The sequence below is a fragment of the Pithys albifrons genome, chromosome 18 (genome assembly GCF_047495875.1).
Source record: "Pithys albifrons albifrons isolate INPA30051 chromosome 18, PitAlb_v1, whole genome shotgun sequence".
NCBI classification, from domain to species: domain Eukaryota; kingdom Metazoa; phylum Chordata; class Aves; order Passeriformes; family Thamnophilidae; genus Pithys; species Pithys albifrons.
Window position 1 is genome coordinate 3,023,908 of NC_092475.1, and position 20,843 is coordinate 3,044,750.

Consider the following 20,843-nt stretch of genomic DNA (forward strand, 5'->3'; position numbering starts at 1 on the left):
CAAGTGACCTTGTCTCAGTCTCACCTTTGATTTGCAATATTGCCTGTGGGCAGAGACTGATATTTGTATTTGTACTACACATTTGTACAGCACCAAGCACAGCAAAGCCCTGTTCTCATGGGCAGGCTCATCACCCCAATAACCATCAACAGCAAAGGTACGTGCCCAAGCCAGAAATATCTCAGTCTAATTACACTGGAGTGATTTTGAAAAGCAGTTGGACGAGATTAAAGAGACAGCTTTCGTTAATTAAAGACTGTTTGGGCTTCTGGTGCTGCAATGATCCCAGCTGGCCCCATATCCACCACCTCTGGCTGCAGCTGAGCTCTGGATATCTCTCCCTTTATTTCTCCTGCTAAAAGTTTTCCTCCCTGCAGCCTGTTTGCTGGAGCGCAGGGCTTCTCTCCTCCTCCTAAGCAGGAGGTGGGCAGGTCTAACTCCATTAAATATACAAACATACTGTGCTCACTCTCTGCTTCAGAGGCATCAGTGGCCCATCAGCATCAGAATCCGAGCAAAGGCTGCCCGAAGGGCTGGGGGGAGCCTGAAAGCAGCAGCAGCAGCAGCAGCAGCAGCAAACAAACCGAGCAGCCCAAGCGCCCCGTAGGAAAGGGGAGAGGAGCAGCAGGAGAGCCCCAGGAGGCTGAGCATTCCGGACTCTGCAGGAGCTGTCTGTGAGTGCATGAGCATCACTGTCCCGGGAAAGAGCATCCTTCCAGGAGGAAGAGCTGGAAATCACTCAGAAGAGAAAAGAAAAAAAAACAACAAAGCACCAGCTGTTATCCCTTCCCAGAGGGAGAGACAGTGAAAGGAGTTAAGGGGAATGAACCTGGAGGATCCAGAGACTCAGAGAGGAAAAGTTGCCCTGACGGGAGAGTCTGTGTACTAGAGCTCTGCTCCACGATGGGATTTCTTGTGCCTAAAGGAAACCTCCTCCTCCTGCTGTGTGCCAGCATTTTCCCTGGTAAGTTTGAGAAAGCTTTTCTCCTCTGCTCTGCTCTTTAGCTTGTTTCTCTCTTATCCCTCTCAAAGACATGATGTGGACACCAGTCCCTGTCAACAAGGAATTTCCCTGACTCTCCATCCTCCTGCCCCATCATTTCTGGTCCCCTGAACACCTGCCTCTGCTGAGCTAAGCTTTACCTTTATTTTCTGCTTCTTGTCTGATTGGTGAAAGGGTTAAAGTCACAGTGGGAAAGGGACAGGAGGAAGAACCGTGGCAGGGGCTCAGCATCCTGCTTCTTGCCTGGGTTTTTCTTCCCTGGGTAAAGTGTGTTAATGTGTCTCGGGGCTACAGCTCTGGCTGGGGAGAGCACAGCCAGCTCTCAGCTAATGCTTCCCTTTGTATAATCCAGGGCAGCTGAAGACTAAGTAGGAGCCATATTCCACAAGGGATGTGGGGAGAGCCCCCGGCTCCCTCTCCTCTCTGTCTGGCACAGCCGTCGCAGGAGCTGAGCTCCTCTGCCAGCCCCTGTGTGAAACGTTGCTTCAATGTTTAATAACCAACAGGCACCTCTGACAGTTCCTGCAGCCTACGTGCAGGGTCAGGGCTGCTCCTTGCAGCTTCCAACTTTTACAGTTATGCTGAGGAAAACTGGTCATTATCCAACATGTGCTCTCCCGCATCCTCCTCATCCCCCCTTAGTTTTTGGGCAATACCAACTATGAAGCTTAAAGAGCTGAATTTCATTCTGCCTTTTTTTTTCCACCTGATGTATTTGGTGCCAGTTTTAATGTATAAATCTGATCCAAAATCCTCATCTCCCAGCAGGAGGCTGCTTTTTCCATTTTGGCTTGCCCTTCTAACATCCCTCTTTCCTGCTTGCACACTCCAGCACTAGAAACTTGCCACAAAATGACCATAAAATTTAGATCAGATTCAGAGAAGAATGGCCTATGTAGTGTTTTCCAAATGGTATTACTGGTGTCCCCACTTTCTTCAGACCAGTCCTGCTCTGCAATAGAAACTCAGAATTAGGAATTGGCCACTGTGGGTGAACAGAGTGAGAAATACATCCCAATGCCTGGATAGCAGAATGGCAAGTCACTCGGCTGACATCATGTGTCCCCACCTGCCCGTTGCTGGGGTTTGCCAGGGCTTTACCCTGGGGAAGGCTCCAGCTATGGCACCCTTGGAGTAGCAGGTGTTTTGTGCAGCTGTGCCCCTTTCCTTCCCCACAGCCTTTGGCCATGTGGAGACTCGAGCCCACGCAGAGGAGCGTCTCCTGAAGAAACTCTTCTCTGGTTATAACAAGTGGTCCCGTCCCGTTGCCAACATTTCAGATGTGGTCATTGTCCGCTTTGGCTTGTCCATCGCCCAACTCATCGATGTTGTAAGTACACCCTGTTTGTTTCATGCACCAAGAGGCCAAGATTAGCCAGGCTGGGGCTTGGGGAGAGGCTCCTGGTGCATGTGGGTTTTACTGACTGATCCAGAGTTGGGTTGGAAAGACTTTGCTCTCAGCAGAGAATAGTAATCACGCAAAGAGCTCTGCTGGAACAAGAGATGACTCATGTGAGTAGCTGGTCATCAAAGTGGATCCTTTATTCTTCATTTACTACAGGCAAAATCCCAAATTCTGTATCAAAACCCATGGGACTGATTACAGAAAAGCAGTGGAGCAGCTGGCATAAGTGCCAGAGAATTCTGGCCAAGAAAAAAGTCAAATACCTGATTTGGAATATAAGCCGTAATTACTAACACTAATTTACACAAGCTAATAGGAACAGTGCTCTGTGCACCTTGGGAAGACAGCTTGCCTGAAGAACTTTCTGTAAATTAAAATTTTATGGCTCTTTAGCTAATCTGGCAGATATTAACAAGAAAATTGTTTCTGAAGGTTTGCCCAAATAGGAGTTACACATGTGCAAACTGCATATGCTGTGTACAAAATGACGTGGTCTGCACGCAGACTGGTGTGCACTGAAACAGCATTTAAAAGACTATTCTGTCACAGCATACTGGGGCCAAGAGCTGGATCCAAAGGAGATCCCTGCAGGACTGCAGATGTCAGTCACACTCACAGGCTTTATAGCCTGTGCAGATCTTGCTCCTGCATGGTTCTCCCTCCTATCCATATTGGCATGTGGCACTTCCCGGGACAGTGTGTCTGTGCATCTGAACATTTCTTGAGCAAGTAACAGCCTGGCTTTCAGAAAATCATAGATTTTGGGTTGGAAGGGACCTTTAAAAGTCATCTAGTCTAACCTGCATATTTGTCAGAAGAGGAGCCCCCCTGTCACTTTTTACTGCATTCATGTGGCAGAGTAAAAGGAGTGACAATGCCCCATTCCTGGAAGTGTCCAAGGCCAGGTTGGATGGGGCTCAGAGCAACCTGGTCTAGTGGAAGGTGTCTCATGGCAGGGCCTTGGAATGAGATGAGCTTTAAAGTCTTTTCCAACACAAACCATTCTGTGATTTCTATGATAAAGGAAAATATAATGCACCTGAAAGACATTGCTGGTGTGGCACAATCATAACAGATGCCTCTCCACATCATTTTATATTTTGAAATAATAGTTTTGAGATGCAAAGGAAATAGAGCTGAGGTGGTGCAGGAGGTATGGAATCAAAGACACCAGTTGCTGGGGAGTTGCATCTTCTTGGGGCAGAAACCATCAACTTGCAGTTTTGCAGCACAGAAATGATTTTCCAATACTCTCCTCGCTCTTACATCAGCCTGAGGGATCCAGGGCTGTTTGCGTTGCTAATGTTAAGTTGTACAGTTCTCATCTGAATAATTGATAAGACTAAAGATGAGACATTAGTGACTGTGGAAGCATGAAAGAGACTTTCCATTATGCAGCTGCTGAATTGTGGAAGAGGGGGGATCGATACATCTGCTACGTGGTGCTTTCCCAGTTTACTTAAGAAGAATTAATCTCCTTAAAATCATGTCAGTGGTTAGAAGTGCAGCTCGCAGGCGGATCTGTGCTGAGGCCCATGGGCATGGCTGGAGGAGAACTCCCAGCTTCTCCTGCCCTAGTCTGTGTGGTTGGGACTGGTGACAGCCCTGCCACCACTGCAGCACTTCAGCTGTCTCTCCCTTCCCGACAGTGACAGTTTTGGTGCAAACTCTGCTGCAATTGTTAGACCCAACATTCAGCTTCCAAAGACAGGGAGTCTGAAAGAGAAATCAGAGCTGTATTCAACCCCCAGCTCCTGCTGACAAAAGCTGGGGGCAGGGGAGCAGAAATCAATGGGCAGCTTGACATCCCTACATGTCCTTACCTCACCCTGGGGCACTGAGGGTTTCCTGAGCCCACAAATAAGTGGTGAGGGATCACACAAGTGTGCAGGAGCAGCCACTGGTAAGGTAAGCCTGTGGGACTGGTGTCATGCTTCACTCAGGTCAGGAAGGTGGCAGGACCTCAGGTGTGATGGGCAGGAGCTTCCACCAAGGGTGGTTCCAGAGAGGAAAATTCCAAAAAAGAGTGGCACCTGCAACAGTAGGGCTGTGGTGGAGACCCTCAGGTGCTTGAACTGCAAAGAGGTAAGAGAAGCAAATGTTCAAGGATCAGTCCAGTCCAGGGCACAGCAGCCTCCTCCAGTGGCATTCCTCATATCTCTCCTCAGTGACCAAGGAAGTAGCTGGTTATTTTCTCTGCCTTTGTTGCTTATTGAAGTGTTTTTTGTCTTCCTCCTTTCTCCATGTGATTCTGGTTCCTAACCCCAGAGGAGAATATCTCTGATCAGGTTTTACACTCGGTGCCACAACAGCAGTGAGGAGACTCAGGGAGGAGCAGTCACAGCTCCCCCCAAACCTCCTGGTATTTAATGTTCACTATCAATCCTGTTCTGCCACAAGAGCAAGGTTAATGATGAGCAGTGTGCTTCCAAACAAGCCCTGCCAATGCAGCTGGGTTTGATGGCAAGCACAGAAAGAGAGAAAAGAAATAAACACACAAATAAGCTCTGAACTCTGGTGTGACACTTCAATGAGACCCGCACTAGGCTCTGCCCTGAGTGATTCATCTCAGTTACTTGCAGAAGGGTTGTAACAAGCACAAAAGGCAAGCAGCAAGCAGTAAATAATTCTACTATAGTGCTGCCAGCATTATATCTGCCTTACATTATTTAAGTCTATATAATATATATACAGTTCTACCTTTCCATACTGTTTGTACTTAGAGTTAGGAAAAAGTCCACCCATTGACAGCATGGGAACACACCATCCTGTCTAAGTGTTCCATGTCAGCAGAGCAGCTTGGATTATTCAGAAAATCCAATCCATATGCTCTGAGTTCATGTATATGGTAGAAAGAAAATTGCTGCTGAGCTTCTTGTTTCCAGAGCTGTGTTCATGGATGATGTTTCACAGAAGTACCAAGCAGATGAAGCTGAGCATTGCAATCCATCACAAATGTGTGAGTAAGGGTATATATATCCAGCACTCCCTTCCTTCAGTGCACAGGTCAAAGCCAGGCTGTGGAGCTTTTTCCTTTACCTGGAGTTGTTGTTCTAGGCTGAATCCATCAGCACTGAGGAAAATCTCAATAAATTCCAGTCCATCTGCTCACAGGATTGCTTAGGTGCAGGCTCAGCTGTTCAGTGGCATCAGGCAGCTGTGCCCTGTCCCATGTCAAATGACAGAAACATCTGCTTTTTATTTCCAGGATGGAACTTACATTTATTTCAGAGGTGATTTGCAATTACAGAAATTGTGTACAATTAAGAGAAATTTAATGAATCCTTTGGGCTGCTTCATCTGCTCCTGTAACCAATATCTGATTTTGCATTTCAGGATGAGAAAAATCAAATGATGACCACGAATGTGTGGGTGAAGCAGGTGGGTGCACCCAAATATGTCTTTTTCCGTGTTTCTTTTCAGTTTTGCAACTGAAGTCTCACAGCTTTGTAACCACCTCATTTTTGGCAGGAGTGGCATGACTACAAGCTGCGCTGGGACCCCCAAGAGTATGAAAATGTCACATCCATCCGAATCCCCTCAGAGCTCATCTGGAGGCCAGATATTGTCCTTTACAACAAGTGAGTGAGAGCATTGTCTCCAGAGGGCAAACCCAGCCCTGCATTTTCTCCGTTCATGGTGTTAAAATGTTTCTTGCAATTATTCCTCTTCATTTTGTTCTTTGTGGTTGGATTTCTTTCCGTCCCAGATGAGCCTTCAGTGTTGTGACTGACATTCACTGCAAGGGCTTTGCTCTCCTAATGATCCTTTCTCTGGGCAGTGAGTTTTGTTGGGGGATGCCAGGTATTGTTTTCTCTTCACATGTCAGATGCACAATTAAGCTGGATTTGAGCTTTCAGTCCTCTCCAATTTCATTTCACCCAGGAGCTCTCCCCTAATTCATCACCATCAACTGGAAAAGCCAATTACTGGGAATGGGCTTAAATAAGGAAAATATGCTGAAGCATGCCAGGCTTGTGTGTCTACAAATAGCATTTTCAGGTCAGCCAAATACCATTCTAGAATGATTTCTAAACAGGTACTTGTTCCTCATCCCTAATGCTTGAAATCTGTCTCTTGTATGGACTCTTACTAGAGAGCAGAGAGTGATTTTCTTTCTTTCTTTTGAAGCCTGTTGATATTCTTAGAAAGACTGCCCAAGTGCCAAGACTGCTTTTCCTTGGCTTATCATACCACAGCTCTGCAGTCTCCCAGGATGTTGGGTATCCCAATCTCCCACCCCAGCACAGGCTCCAGAGAAAACACTTGCTGCAGGCATCAAACAAAACCATCTTGGTATGTGGCTAACAGAGAAAACACTCACAACAGCAGCCAGGCCCATTTTTAATGAACAGTTGCCTGGTTCTAGCTTGATACAATTTTGCTTCTGTTTAAAATCAAAATAAATGGCTGAAGCAGGAATGTGCCCAGGGGACTGTGAGCTCTGGAGACTGTAGAATCATAGAATCACAGAATCATAGAATCGATTGGGTTGGAAAAGACCTCCGAGACCATCGAGTCCAACCCTTGGTCCAACTCCAGTCCCTTTACCAGATCATGGCACTCAGTGCCACGTCCAATCTGTGTTTAAAAATCTCCAGGGATGGTGAATCCACCACCTCTCTGGGCAGCCCATTCCAATGCCTGAGCACTCTCTCTGGAAAGAATTTTTTTCTGATCTCCAACTTAAATTTCCCCTGGCAGAGCTTGAGCCCATCGTGCCCCCTTGTCCTATTGCTGAGTGCCTGGGAGAAGAGACCAACCCCCACCTGGCCAGAACTTCCCTTCAGGCAGTTCCAGACAGTGCTGAGGTCACCTCTGAGCCTCCTCTTCTCCAGGCTGAACAACCCCAGCTCCCTCAGCCTCTCCCCATAGGGCTTGTGCTCCAGTCCCTTCACCAGCCTCGTTGCTCTTCTCTGGCCCCGCTCCAGCACCTCAATATCCTTTCTGAACTGAGGGGCCCAGAGCTGAACACAACACTCAAGGTGTGGCCTCCCCAAGGCAGAGTCCAGGGGAAGGGTCACTGCCCTGGTCCTGCTGGCCACGCTATTTTTGATACAGGACAGGATCCCATTGGCCTTCTTGGCCACCTGGGCACACTGTTGACTCATGTTGAGCTTCCTGTCAATTAGTACTCCAAGGTCCCTTTCTGCCTGGCTGCTCTCCAGCCACTCTGCCCAGCCTGGAGCGCTGCAGGGAGTTGTTGTGGCCAAAGTGCAGGACCCGGCACTTGTAGGAACTGTTAGGAACTGTTATCTTTCCCATTAGCTCGTTTCTGATCCTCAGTGGTGTGGAGGGATTGCAAACCTCTTGGAAATCACTGCATCCTCACTCAGCACCTTTCAGAGATTAGCCCAGTGGAAATGACTAATTTATAGGCACTTGGACCTTCCTGCCTTACAGGGACACACTCTGAGCATGAATGTTGTATTACAAGTGCCACACATTCCAGCCAAGAAAGGTGCTCAGAGCTTCCACTGGAAAAATTAAAAAAGATGTTCTTGTCATTTCCACTGTTTAATTAATGGCAGTGGCAAGAATTATTATTTTTGGAGCTTCTGGTGGTTGTTGTGGTGGACCATAGTGCCAAAGGAAATAGCATGACACAAATCTGCATGGGCTCTTTGTGCTTCAAGCTATCCATTTACTGGGTGGTACTCAGGAGCCTGATTTGTCAGCTCTGCTTCTGCTCCCTTGGCTCACCAAGGGTTGATGAGCATCCTTTTGAACTGTACTGTAGCAACTTGTTCTTTTGAACTATACTGTGATGTTTGCAACCAGTTTTATTTCTGGAGTAACACTGATTCCATGACTCATCCCAAAGCTCTTTGGAAGAGAAATACCAAAAGATGTCCTAGTCTAACCTTTAAAATGTTGGAAACATTCTTGACATTTTTCTTTATGTGTACTGGCACAGACCTCATCATTGTCCACCAGATTGTATTTACAATAGGCCAAAATTTCCTACTTCACACTTCAGCTTCCCTGATTCTTCTGGGCATTCAATGACTGTTTCTGGAGAGGGATTATGTCTTTAGGTGCTTTAAAGTGTTCTGCCAACCTCTATCCAGTAATACAGGAACTGATACAAAGAAATCTATAGGAGGGATCTTCCTCCTGGGCTGTTGCTGTGTTTGCATCCAAGGGCTTCTCCTGCCACTCTGCTGAGGACAGAGCTGGAGTTTTGTCTCCAAAGTGCTGATGAGGATCCTTGGCAAAGGGAAGAGCTGGAGCAAAATGCACCAGTTCAGCACAGTGAGAGCCTTCTGAGAAACTTGTGTTCATTCCACCAGCACAGCACAGCCATTTCTGAGGCTCAGCCTGTTCTGCTGAGGAACAATCAAAATATTGGTTATCACTGGTTTCTAAACATCCAAAGCAAGCAAAAACTGGGATGTGACCTAAAGAAGCACCATCAGTGCACAGACACCTCCATCTGTGTACTCAAAATGGTTTTCAATCAATTTGCCAAGACCTTGGAGATATTTGAAACCCATCTGGATGATGTCCTGATCCTCTCTGCTTTGCACAGGGAACTTCCACAAGACAATTCCAAAGGTCCCTTCCAGCCTGTGCATTTGTGGTTATAAATTTGGTAGCACAAAACAATTGCTTGAAACAACATTTTCTGAATTGCCTCTGGAGAGGACTTTAATCAGAATAATACAGAAGCAACTCTTTATTGTGTACTGACAGGGTGCAGGGTACATTCTTTAAAGGAGTCTTAAAACTACAATTTTTCTTAGTTACTGATGGTTGATGAAAACTGCTTTACATGAGGATATTCTACTATATCCATATATGTATATAACTAATTTTCAGGCCTTTAAAGCTCTGTTTGGCTTTAAATTGTATCATCAGAAATTAAAATAAATGTGTGCCTCATTTGCATACATCCTGAAAACATTTAATTTTGGGAAATGATGTATCTCCCAACTGCAGGAAAATAGAAACTGGCCAAAAAAATAAAAAAATTCTCCATCAGCAGAGCTTTTTAATGAAACATGGCTGATGGCTGCCAGTAGAACAATGCCTTGAACCTTTATAAACTTAGGAGATTTGGAAGAGCAGCTTTTATGCTCAAAATGAGAAATCAGAGGCTGCAGCACAGACAGAGCTTTTTCCTTGGAAAAATAATAAGCAACTGCCTTTTCTCTTTCTTAGTGTGCACTTTTGTATTTGACATGAAATGTAAGAGCTCCACTACTTTATTACTGATATATTTTTAAAGCTGTCAGGTCACAGTAATCAGGAGAGCCTGAGTATCTTAATACTGCAGATCTTGAGATGTTTACCTTGCACTCATGTCTTCTTCCAAATGGTTTTTCATGACAACTGTCACAACAGAGTGGTCTCAACTGAACGAGAGGAAAATGTGCTATTGCTCTAAAGGAATGAGTGCAGATTTTCTCTGTCCCTCTGTATCAGGTGTCCCACCTTCCTGTCTAAGGGAATATTCACGTTTGCAGTCAGGGCTGTCAGCACAGGGATGGATCTTCCCACAGCAAAGCTTTCCAAAAGGAAACAGGGTTTCCCCAGTCTCTGAATCACGGGCTGTGTTTGTACTTGGGTGTCTCACCTTCATACCCTGGAGGAGACTGGGGAAAGACTTTGGAATACTGTCAACAGCCAGGTGACCTTGTTTGCTCCCTCTCCCATGTGGAGAGGAGCAGAATGAAACTCTCACTCAGGATGAAAGCAGCTCTCCGGGCTCACACCCAGGATGAGAGCAGCTCTCCAGGCTCACACCCAGGATGAGAGCAGCTCTCCAGGATCACACCCAGGATGAGAGCAGCTCTCCAGGATCACAGCAGGACGAGAGCAGCTCTCCAGGCTCACACCCAGGATGAGAGCAGCTCTCCAGGCTCACACCCAGGATGAGAGCAGCTCTCCAGGATCACAGCAGGATGAGAGCATCACTCCAGGATCCCCCTTATGGGCAGGGTGCCAGCAGGCACAGCTTCCAATCCAGTAAACATATGCTTGAAGGTCCAGTGTGGGTGGTAAACTTGGGGAATAAGGCAAAAATATATACATGCATGAAGGGTAAGATAACTAAGAACACTCTCTTTGCATGATACAGCTGGCTGGGATACAGTCTCTGTACACAACCTGGCTTACAAATTCCTCTACAATGAACTGCAATGAGGAGCTCAAACACTCAGTAGAGTCAGGAATTATTTCACAGCCCTGTTAGGTTGGTGGAGCAGGAAAATCCCAGGGTGTTTTATGGCTCCTCAGAGTCAGTAGCCAACTAAATCTAAGAAGCTGTTCTGTTGCTGGTTTCACTCCTGCCATGGCCCTGCAGGCAAAACACAGCCTGGAAGGCAGTGGCAGTGTTATTTTTAACAACATGTGAGCCAAAGAGAACACAGGATGAGGCAGGGTTTGTTAAGAAAGCAATTAAAAAATACATTCGTCATCAAGCATGCCCGTTATTTACAGAAAAAACTGACACACAAGGTCTGCAGCACTGCACTGGTTCCCTCTACACTTGCAGAAGAGGCATTTGGCTGGTCACACAGAGACTGAAAAACTGTTGGGCAAGTGGAATAAAACACAATTACATGAGTTAATGTGATCCTTCGATGCCTTTTTAAGAATAGTTTCATGCCCTTTTCCAAGAGTTTTCAAAGGAAAAATGCACACCTGTGTTGTTTACCCAGCCACTTACACATCGTTCTACCTAAGAAGGGAAACACCAGTGGGTGCTCATAATCCCTTTTCTGTAATAAGATCCAATTACAAATATTGTTCCATTAATGAGCAATTTAATCGTGCCTCCGAGATATCATTAAATGCAGAATTGGATTCCATATTCCTATTGAGATTTGGAAAGCAAATCATTGAGAACAGCAAATGCTGGACTGTCACTTGCTGTCCATGTTTCATGTCTCAATCTGGCTTTAGAGTGCAGGCAAAACCCAGGGGTTAAAAAAAAAAAAAAAAAGGAGGTGGTTTTCATCCAAAGTGTGTGTTCCAGAGTCTAAATTAGATTTAAGAAAGAAGATGTAAGAAAGGAGCTGGGTGAATTGTACAATGGCATTGCTCAAGTTTGTTTGTTTCAGAGTAACTCACGGTGCTGATTTCACCTTAATCCCTTTGAGACAGTCTGGGTTAGTATGTAGGGTTTAGTTTCCTTTTTTATTATTTTTTTTTAATATAAAAGCATTTTAGCTCTTTTGAAATAATCCAGTTTAGAGGTCAAAAAGCACCAAGTCCTTTTATGTTCTTTTGTTTTTGCAAAATCTGCCACAAAGAGCAAGGACTTTCTATTATGGAAACAGAGAAGAGTTTAGTAAAACCTGGTTCTCCACCACACAAGAATGTTGAGTTTATTTTTTCATTAATTCTACCAACTTAGAAAATTGTCTGGAGACAAAGAGATCTGGGCTGTGATGATGGGGACTGGGGACATGTTCCATCTCTGCCCAGATACCATGTTAGCCAGGCAGCTCAGTGCTGCCACTGTTTCTCAAAATGACCAATACTGTTCCAGTCTAATTTTTAGGATGTTTTACAGGGCAAGAGGAAATACGTGACACAACTTGTGAGGCACTGGAACAGGTTGCTTAGAGAAGTTTTGAATGACCCATGTCTGGAAGTGTTTCAGGCCAAGCTGGATAGGACTTGGAGCAACGTGGTCTAGTGGAAGGTGTCCCTGCCCAGGACAGGGAGTTGAAACCATGTGGTTTTTAAGGTTCTTTCCAACCCAAATAATTCCAAGATTCTATGAAATATCAAAACATCTGGTTTCCCCCTTTTGCATGTGAGTGGATGGATGGTCTCCTAAAGAAACAAACTGAGGGAAGTTCCTCTGCCCTCTGCAGCTTAATGAACTTATTCTGCCAGGTCATCCCAGTGTTCTTCAGCTTGCTGCTGGTGAGGAAGAGGAGAGGTGTGACCCATCCTGTCACTGTATGGCTGCTGTCAGGGCACATCTGGGCACTGAAGCAGCAGAGCAGGGCCAGGGGAGTTTGCTGACTGCCGGGAAAGCAGCTGCAGGCTGGGCTGGCTCCAGCAGGAATGGCTGGGCAGGAGCAGAGAGCTTTCTATCTACAGCAGCCTGAATAATTAATCTCAAGTTTTTAGCAGAAGCTCTTCCCCTGCTCAGCTTCCCCTTTGTCTGGCAGTGCTGCTGTTTGTGACTTGGCTTCTTCCTCCAAAAGCCTGGAAAATGGCTTTCTGATACAAAATCCTGGGCTATTATCTATTTATCCTATAGCACCACACAGACCTTAATTGAGAGCCCCAATAAGAAGACACCATAAAAGACAGTTCTGCTCCTGACTGGAAAATCAAGAGATTAACTTTCATTATTCCTACAAATAGAATGTTCTTGCTGTTTTTCATGTAAGAGACCAAATGATTACCCAACATTTTTTCATTTTCAGCAGCTGTCACAATTAATTCTGCAGAGCCTACAGCTACACTACTCAATAGTGATTCCTCCCAACCCTCTAGAGCAAACTCAACCTATTCCAGGTAACTTAAAACTTGTGTACAATCACCTCAAGGAACTGACTTATTCCAGGTGAAGGGTGACATCTGTGTGCAAATCCAGGGCTTGAACAGAGTAAATGGATCTGGTGTTTGCATAGAAGGTGCCTCTTGCATCTTTCAGTGTATTTTTGGAGGCCAGGCACTAAATATCCTATTTCTTTAACAGAGTTGACACATTCCAGAGAAGTCTCAGTCTTTTTTATCTATTTTTTGTCATCCTTCTCTCCCCAGTGCTGACGGTGACTTTGCAGTCACCCACCTGACAAAGGCTCACCTCTTCTATGATGGGAGAATTAAATGGATGCCCCCTGCTATATATAAGAGCTCCTGCAGCATTGATGTTACCTTCTTCCCCTTTGACCAGCAAAACTGCACAATGAAGTTTGGCTCCTGGACCTATGACAAAGCCAAGATAGACTTGGTGAGCATGCACAGTCATGTGGACCAGCTGGACTACTGGGAGAGCGGGGAATGGGTCATCATCAACGCTGTGGGTAATTACAATAGCAAGAAATATGAATGCTGCACAGAGATCTACCCCGATATAACTTACTCCTTCATCATCCGGAGGCTGCCGCTGTTCTACACCATCAATCTGATCATCCCCTGCCTGCTGATCTCCTGTCTGACTGTCCTGGTCTTCTATCTGCCTTCTGAGTGTGGAGAGAAGATAACCTTGTGCATCTCCGTGCTGCTGTCCCTCACCGTGTTCCTGCTGCTCATCACAGAGATCATCCCATCTACCTCCTTGGTCATCCCTCTGATTGGGGAGTATCTTCTCTTCACCATGATATTTGTTACCTTGTCTATCATCATCACTGTCTTTGTGCTCAATGTGCACCATCGTTCCCCACGTACCCACACGATGCCTGACTGGGTGAGGAGGGTCTTCCTTGACATAGTCCCACGTATCCTTTTCATGAAACGCCCCTCCACAGTGAAAGACAATTGCAAGAAGCTCATTGAATCCATGCACAAAATAACCAATGCACCAAGGCTTTGGTCCGAGATTGATGCAGAACCCAACTTCACTACCTCATCTTCCCCCAGCCCCCAGAGTAATGAGCCATCACCCACATCTTCCTTCTGTGCCCACCTCGAGGAGCCAGCCAAGCCTCAGCCTATCTGCAAGTCCCCTTCCGGGCAGTACTCTGTGCTGCACCCAGAGCCTGTACAGGTGACCTGCTCCTCTCCACAACCCTCATGCCACCTCTTGAGTGACAGCCAGACCACCTCTGTCTTGAAAGGCAGATCTCTAAGTGTCCAGCAGATGTACAGTCCCACTAAGGCAGAGGAGGGGAGCATCCGCTGCAGGTCCCGGAGCATCCAGTATTGCTACCTGCAGGAGGACTCTTCCCAGACCAATGGCCAATCCAGTGGCTCTCCAGCATCCCAGCGGTGCCACCTAAATGAAGAGCAGCCCCACCACAAGCCCCCTCAGTGCAAGTGTAAATGCAAAAAGGGGGAGGCAGCTGGCACACCAGCCCAGGGGAGCAAGACTCCCAGCGCCAAAGAGCAACACCTCGTGCTGATGTCCCCAGCCCTGAAGCTGGCAGTGGAAGGGGTTCACTACATCGCAGACCACCTGAGAGCAGAGGATGCAGACTTCTCTGTGAGTATGCCAACTGAGCCTGCTCTCCTTTAGTAACCCAAAAATTGTCTGCTAAGGAAGCCCCATCAAACCTTGAGCCTATACAGAGTGTTTATGTGCTGATGTAGGCTTAGCCATTCCTGATACTGTGACTTTTGAACTCATTGACTACTGTAGGCACAGCTGGAGATGTCCTTGGAGTCTTGGCAGCATGAGGTCCAAGGGGGCACCACAACCATGGTGGAAACAATGGATTCTCCAGCAGAAAATAGGAGTTAAGTTGTCATTAGGCAGGAAGGAAGGTGGTAATATTGTGAAAGAGACCCAAAATACGTTGATCTGGTGGGAATAGAGACTTATTATTCATAGAGAAGCCTCTGACAGACAGGAAATTCACTCTCTATGTTTTTATTAAGCAGTGACTCTGACTACAGAGCCGAGGAAAGCAAACTCCCTAAGCAGGCTGTGGATGTGGGAAGCACATAGGAGGGTGGGGATGGTGCAGGGTCTGTTTGGCTCTGCTGGCACAGCGTGATGGGATCCCTCATCAGTGGACTGCACTGGAGCAGGAGGCTCTGTGCAGGGGGTGGGTGGACAAACAAATTTCACACTTACTCTGCAGGGTAAATATGGCTACAAATAGAGGAAATAGAGGAAGGAAGTAGAGGCTGAAAGAACCTTTTAATGGAGATAGTGATGCACATGACAAATGCCACATCCTTTCACACCTCCTGGAACTCTTTCCTGCAATATGGTGTGATAGTAATGATGGCTATAAAGAAGGCAGGCACAAAATAACCTGAAGTTAATAATGTTATTAATTAGAAGTCTTATCTAGCTTTTCCTAGACAGATCCATCAGCAAAAGGCACTTTTTAGCTGTGCCTACAGTTTAAATTTCTCAAGATTTAGAATCAGTGCAAGCCATAGTGCCCCTATGCAAGAATTCCTGGGCATGAAGAGTGTCTTTAATTTGCATTTTTCACAGCACTGAGCACTTAGCAGAAGCAACAAAATATTAAATACTATTGTCCATTTCTATATTCTGATACCACAGTTTAAGGCTTCTGTTCTTTAATGTATTTCACTTCACAACATCCCTTTGAGGAAATAACTGTTTATTCCTCATGCTGAGGAAGTGACAGCCAAAATACAGAGATGAAGTGACCTGTTCAAGGTCACAGAACAAATCTATGGCAGAGATGGGCTGTGAATCCTCAGCTTTATTAGTTGACAGCCCAAAACTCTTTGCCAGGCTAAAGCACTTCACAAGCACATTAGGAGAGCGGGAATTAAACTCTGCTCTCTCCCTCTGGCAATAATCACAAGTAAACCCAGGAATGTCAGCTGAGTTTAACTCAACTTTTTTCCCCATGGTGCAAATGAAAGAATATTACACCAATAATACTTTCCATTCCAGCTGATTCTCTCTGCTGAGCTGGTTGGTATCATCAAGAACTGAGCCAATTAACATTTTGAGCTTCTTCCTTTTAATTCTTTAAAATAAAAACAGTCTTCAGAAGCCAGAATTTTCTTCTTATACCTCCTGCTACTCTTCCCTTTTGAATGAGAAAGCTGTTTACATGGAAAGCAGAAGAAAAGAAGCACTTTTGAGTCTTTGGTCTCACAGCAAACCTCCTGCCAGCCCAGCCTATGAGCAAAGGCACGAGGAAAACATCCAGCAATGAGCTGTGGGCAGGTCTGTGGGCTCTCCTGGGGAGCCTGGAGCACTGGTCTTCCTGGGGGGACCTCTCACTGCTCTTCCACAACAGTTGTGGTTGGCGCAGTAGGCAGAGCTTGGCTTTTCAGATCTGGGTGAGTAATGCTGACCCCAGTCTGAGGTTATACTATTTTCTCTTGCTGGATCCAAGTGGGAAAGCACATTTTTAACTCTAAGTGTAAAGGAAAAAAAAAAAAAAAGAAGGAAAAATGGTCTTCTGGAATTGAAATGTACTGTGAGGAGCAGAACTGATCAAATAAAGTGAGAATTTATTGGGGAAAAAATCAGTACTCAGAAATTTGCTTTCATCTTACAATCAAATTGTGGCTTTTCTTCATGGAAATGTTCAATAAATCTATCAGCAGCCACCTCTGATGCAGCTGCTGAGAAAGAGCTCACTGTCTCATGGGCAATATTTCCAAAGATGTGCACCTTCCCAGAACAAGAACAGAGCTTTTGAAGTTCCTGTCCTTTATTATTTTTTTTTCTAAAGCTCCATTGCCACGGGGGCAGTGCTTCTAAATTAAAAGTAAATAGCTCATTTAATTAAGTGCTTCAGCGAAGAGAAAATGGGAAATGCAAGAGGCAGTTGTTTGTTACAAAAAGATATGTGCAAACAATAGAGGCACAATGGGACACTGGGGAAAAGGCAAGGCAGAATCGTCCGGGAAAATGATGGAAATGCCATTAGAAATTAATTACAGACCAAAAAGCAAAACAAGGTGGATGTCACAGACAAGCCAAAATAACCAGACACCAACAGCACCATCTGGGAAGCCTTGCTGTCCATGGCTGTGTGCAGCTCTGGAAAGCTGTAATATGAAAACTTTGAAGACAGCTTAAAAATAAAATGGGAAAGAATAAAGCTGAAGGGGAGGACACAGAGGATAATCTCACTGGTTTATTTTTAACAAAGTACAATAAAACCACCTGGGACTGCTCTAATCTGGGTTGGAGACTCCAAGTCCTGGGGATCAGATGTCACCAGGTCACCTCAATCCTCCACTGAAATTCCTGGGGTTCAGACCCACAAGGAAATGCACATTCCCTGACTTTTGGGAAATTTGAGGGTGGGGGAATCAGCTGGTTCCTGTCCTTGATCCTTTTCTGAAAATAGTTTGGAGTGAGCTTCTTAAAAATTAATCAAAATACAGCTCAGGAGTTGCGGTGACAGATGTTGGCAGCTGCAGAGATGTCAGAGGGACGTCTGTGGATCGTGCTCCACGTGAGGTGCTGGACCAGGGCAAATGCTACAGCCTTGCCAGGGCACAAAACAAAAAATGCAGGTCATTTTTTTTATTCCCTCCTCGTTTGTTGGGTTTTTTTTTCATTATCTCTCCATAATTTCCAATTTCACCCTCTGTGCTCTTGGTCTGAGGCTGAATATTGATTTTACAGACTCATTTGATGCACTCCCAGTCATTGTTTTCAAGATGAGCTGAGTATTTCTGAGCACACTATTAAATTTGACAGCAGATTTCTGTTACATTTTCAAGTTGTTCCTCTTCTCCCATTTCCCATTTCTTTTCTCAAAGAGAAAATCATCTAGGATTGTTTTTGTTGGGTTGGGTTGGGGTTTTTTTTGCATGATCTAACACTTCTACTAGCACCAATATCCACAAAGACTTCTTTGGAAGAATGGGGCACTATGAACTCAATCCAGCTTTCCAGTTGGACATCAGGTGGTAAATTTCAGATTTTCTTTACACATTGGTTGTGTCATGAGACACAAATACAATCATCAGAGCTTGCTTAGCTGCCCTTGACATGAGGGATTTTAAGCATCAGAAACTCTCAGCAAGTGATGACTAGACCAGAAAACATGTGCAGCAAAGGGGAGTTATTCACTGAGACTTTATTCTTGGGATGAGATAATTCCCTTTGGTTTCAAGGGTCATTATTTCTTTTACCCTAATTATAGATCATTGTGCTGAGGGCTGTACAATCATAAAATAACATTTTTCCCCAAGAAGGTGGCAAAATGCAGGATGAACCTCTGTTTGTTTCCTCTGCCTATTCAATAGTAAAGGCCAGCTTAACTTGGTGCTGGTTTTACAGGGAATAAATCTATCTATTGCATGAAAATATATTATATTTATATTATATTCTTACAGTTTTGACAATGTTCAGGTGTTTCTGAAATTCAAAATGCTTTGTTCAGATGAAATATGATTTGGTCTCCAGTGTCTGCCTCATTTCCCAGTTCACAAAGCTGCTTCCTGAGCCAAGGAGCTCAGGAATGCCACTATACCTGTGGAAACATCATCTACTGCAATTGGATTGCTTTCCTTTACCAAAATGATTTTTTGGCAGCCTTGGCTTTGCTGCCTCCTTCTCCTTTCACCACACTCCCAACTTGCTGCATTCACAGCCCCTGAAGAGGTTTGAGTGAGCTCCTGCTGAGATGTTTTCCCTGAAGAACCAGGCAGAATGCCAAACTTCACCCCTCAGGTCTATTAATCACCAAGTGGGAAATTGTAGGAAATTATAATGGGTACAGTCATATCAAATAAAATTTTGCCATCTGATCAGTCCTCTTCCTTGGAAAGGAATTATTAACAGCAATGTAATAAAAGAGGTTTTCATGTGTATGTGGTTTCTTAATGAAACAGCCATTTAAAACTCCTGCCTGATGGTATTAATAAGTACTAGACCTTCCCAGAGAGGAATTGCTGGAAAATCCTCCCACAGCAAGGCAAAAAGGAGGGGAAAGGAGTGTGAGGGACACCACTGCTTTTATTGCTTGTTCATTTTCACTGCTTACTCACCCAGAGCTGTAAATCCCTTCACAGATAGAGTTTGGCTTTGTTAATCTGTAAGCAAGTCTGTTTATGACCATGGGGAAAGGAGTCATTTCTTTGCCCCCACCCTCCCCTGCTTGAAGCTCAGCCTCGTTTACACACCCAGGTACAGCTGTTGCTCATGAAAATGGGACAGTGAGTGTGCAGAGGAGCTTAATTATCCACAGGTGTAAGTCATCCCTGGGGATGTGTGACCAGGACTTGTGGTTGCTCATGCACACCCACAAAGCCTGGCAATGTGTCTCACATCCACAGACAGATTCATCTTTGCCATCTTACAGGGCCACTAAATATGAGTGAGACCTTCCTGCCCTATCTCTGGAATTAAATGAGAATACCCTTTTATGGAATTAAGCACTAATAGTTTTCATATATTTTAATGTCAAATAGATGTTAATAATTGGCCTTTCTGTGTTCCCAGGTGAAGGAAGACTGGAAGTACGTTGCAATGGTCATTGACAGGATCTTCCTCTGGATGTTCATTATTGTGTGTTTGCTGGGAACTGTTGGTCTCTTCCTCCCACCGTGGCTGGCAGGAATGATATAAACATAGCCCTACAAGGAAGAAAGTATTATCCCATTCCATGGATTTTAGTTCATCTGGAAGGAGAGGAACAGAGAAACAGAGGAAGCCCTTTGAATAATTCACTGTGTGTCTGCACTTGAGTTGCTCCAGAGCTCTCAGGGAATACTTCCTGAGGTTACATTATTTTGCCAAGACATTTTCATCTCCTCCATCTAATTTAGGGCAAAAGTTCTTATTAAAGTCTGTACATAGCATGGTGGCATTCATTGGCATATACTCAGCAATGTAAGAACACAAGCTTGTCCCTAAAGCAGCACATAAAGGGGCTTTGCATCCACAAACCAGCCCCTGGCAATTAGCTCCAGTCGTTCTCAGAGGTCTCAGTGTGCCCTGCCTAGTGATCTTGCCCTGTCCATCTGAAGTGGTTCAGGGCTGTGTCCCCCTGTGTGAGTCATTTTATAAATAAAGTTCCAGATTTGGGATACCTGTGCAGGATGTGGTTTGTGGTCAGCTGGTAAAGGAGCACAGACTGGAAGGCTGAATCAGTAGCTGGGCACCAATAGTGATCATTATCTCAGCAGATGCAGATTTTATACTGACAGATTTAACTTTGGCCAAAGCCCTTCAGAAGCTGTGGGGATGAGAGCTGAGTGAGTATCATGTAAATAGAGGGAGGATTTGGGGTTAAGACTGAGATCATATTAGTAACACTTAAGTGTACTTTGAGAGGAAATACCCTGGATCCAAGTTATGGAACAAAGGGTCACCCTAAGCTTGGTAGAGGTGGGAAAGGTACTTTGACAGGGGGAAACCAAAACAGAAATCCTGGATGATGTTAGAGTAATAAGGAAATGTGCTGTTATATGGGGAAACCTAAACAGGACACAATCAGGTTTGAGAATTCAGGATAGCACTTTGCAGAAATTAAAGGCCTTAAACTTGGCCAGTTGTCTCAACACCTGTTTTTTCCCAGCTCTATCCAAGCTAAACCAACCTTTTTTTACCTCTTGTCCTTGCTCTGAGACGTGCAACAGGAAGGCAGGGAGAGGCACCACCAGCCAGAGAGAGAGGGATTCCAAAGCCCTGTCCTTCTGCAGGAAGATATTGGTGCTCAAAGGCACATCTGAGCCAGAGGTGTGGGTGAAATCCTGGAACAAGTGTGGGCTTCACCTTCCTGCTCTCTGCATGGAATTGCAGCTGCATGAGAGTGGCTGCAATTGGACAGACCCTAAGTCACAGAATCACAGAACTGTTCAGGTGGGAAGGGACCTCTGGAGATCACCCAGTCCAGCCTC

At 45.2% G+C, this 20,843-nt stretch overlaps 1 protein-coding gene across 1 annotated transcript; it reads left to right on the forward strand.

Moving 5' to 3' along the window:
• Positions 1-293: 293 nt before the first annotated feature.
• CHRNA4 (cholinergic receptor nicotinic alpha 4 subunit) lies at positions 294-20,185 on the forward strand. The gene is made up of 6 exons (XM_071573033.1): positions 294-964; positions 2,182-2,333; positions 5,745-5,789; positions 5,880-5,989; positions 13,143-14,523; positions 19,444-20,185. The coding sequence occupies exons 1-6, from the start codon at positions 904-906 to the stop codon at positions 19,567-19,569; spliced, it is 1,875 nt and encodes a 624-aa protein (XP_071429134.1). The 5' UTR covers positions 294-903; the 3' UTR covers positions 19,570-20,185.
• Positions 20,186-20,843: the final 658 nt, after the last annotated feature.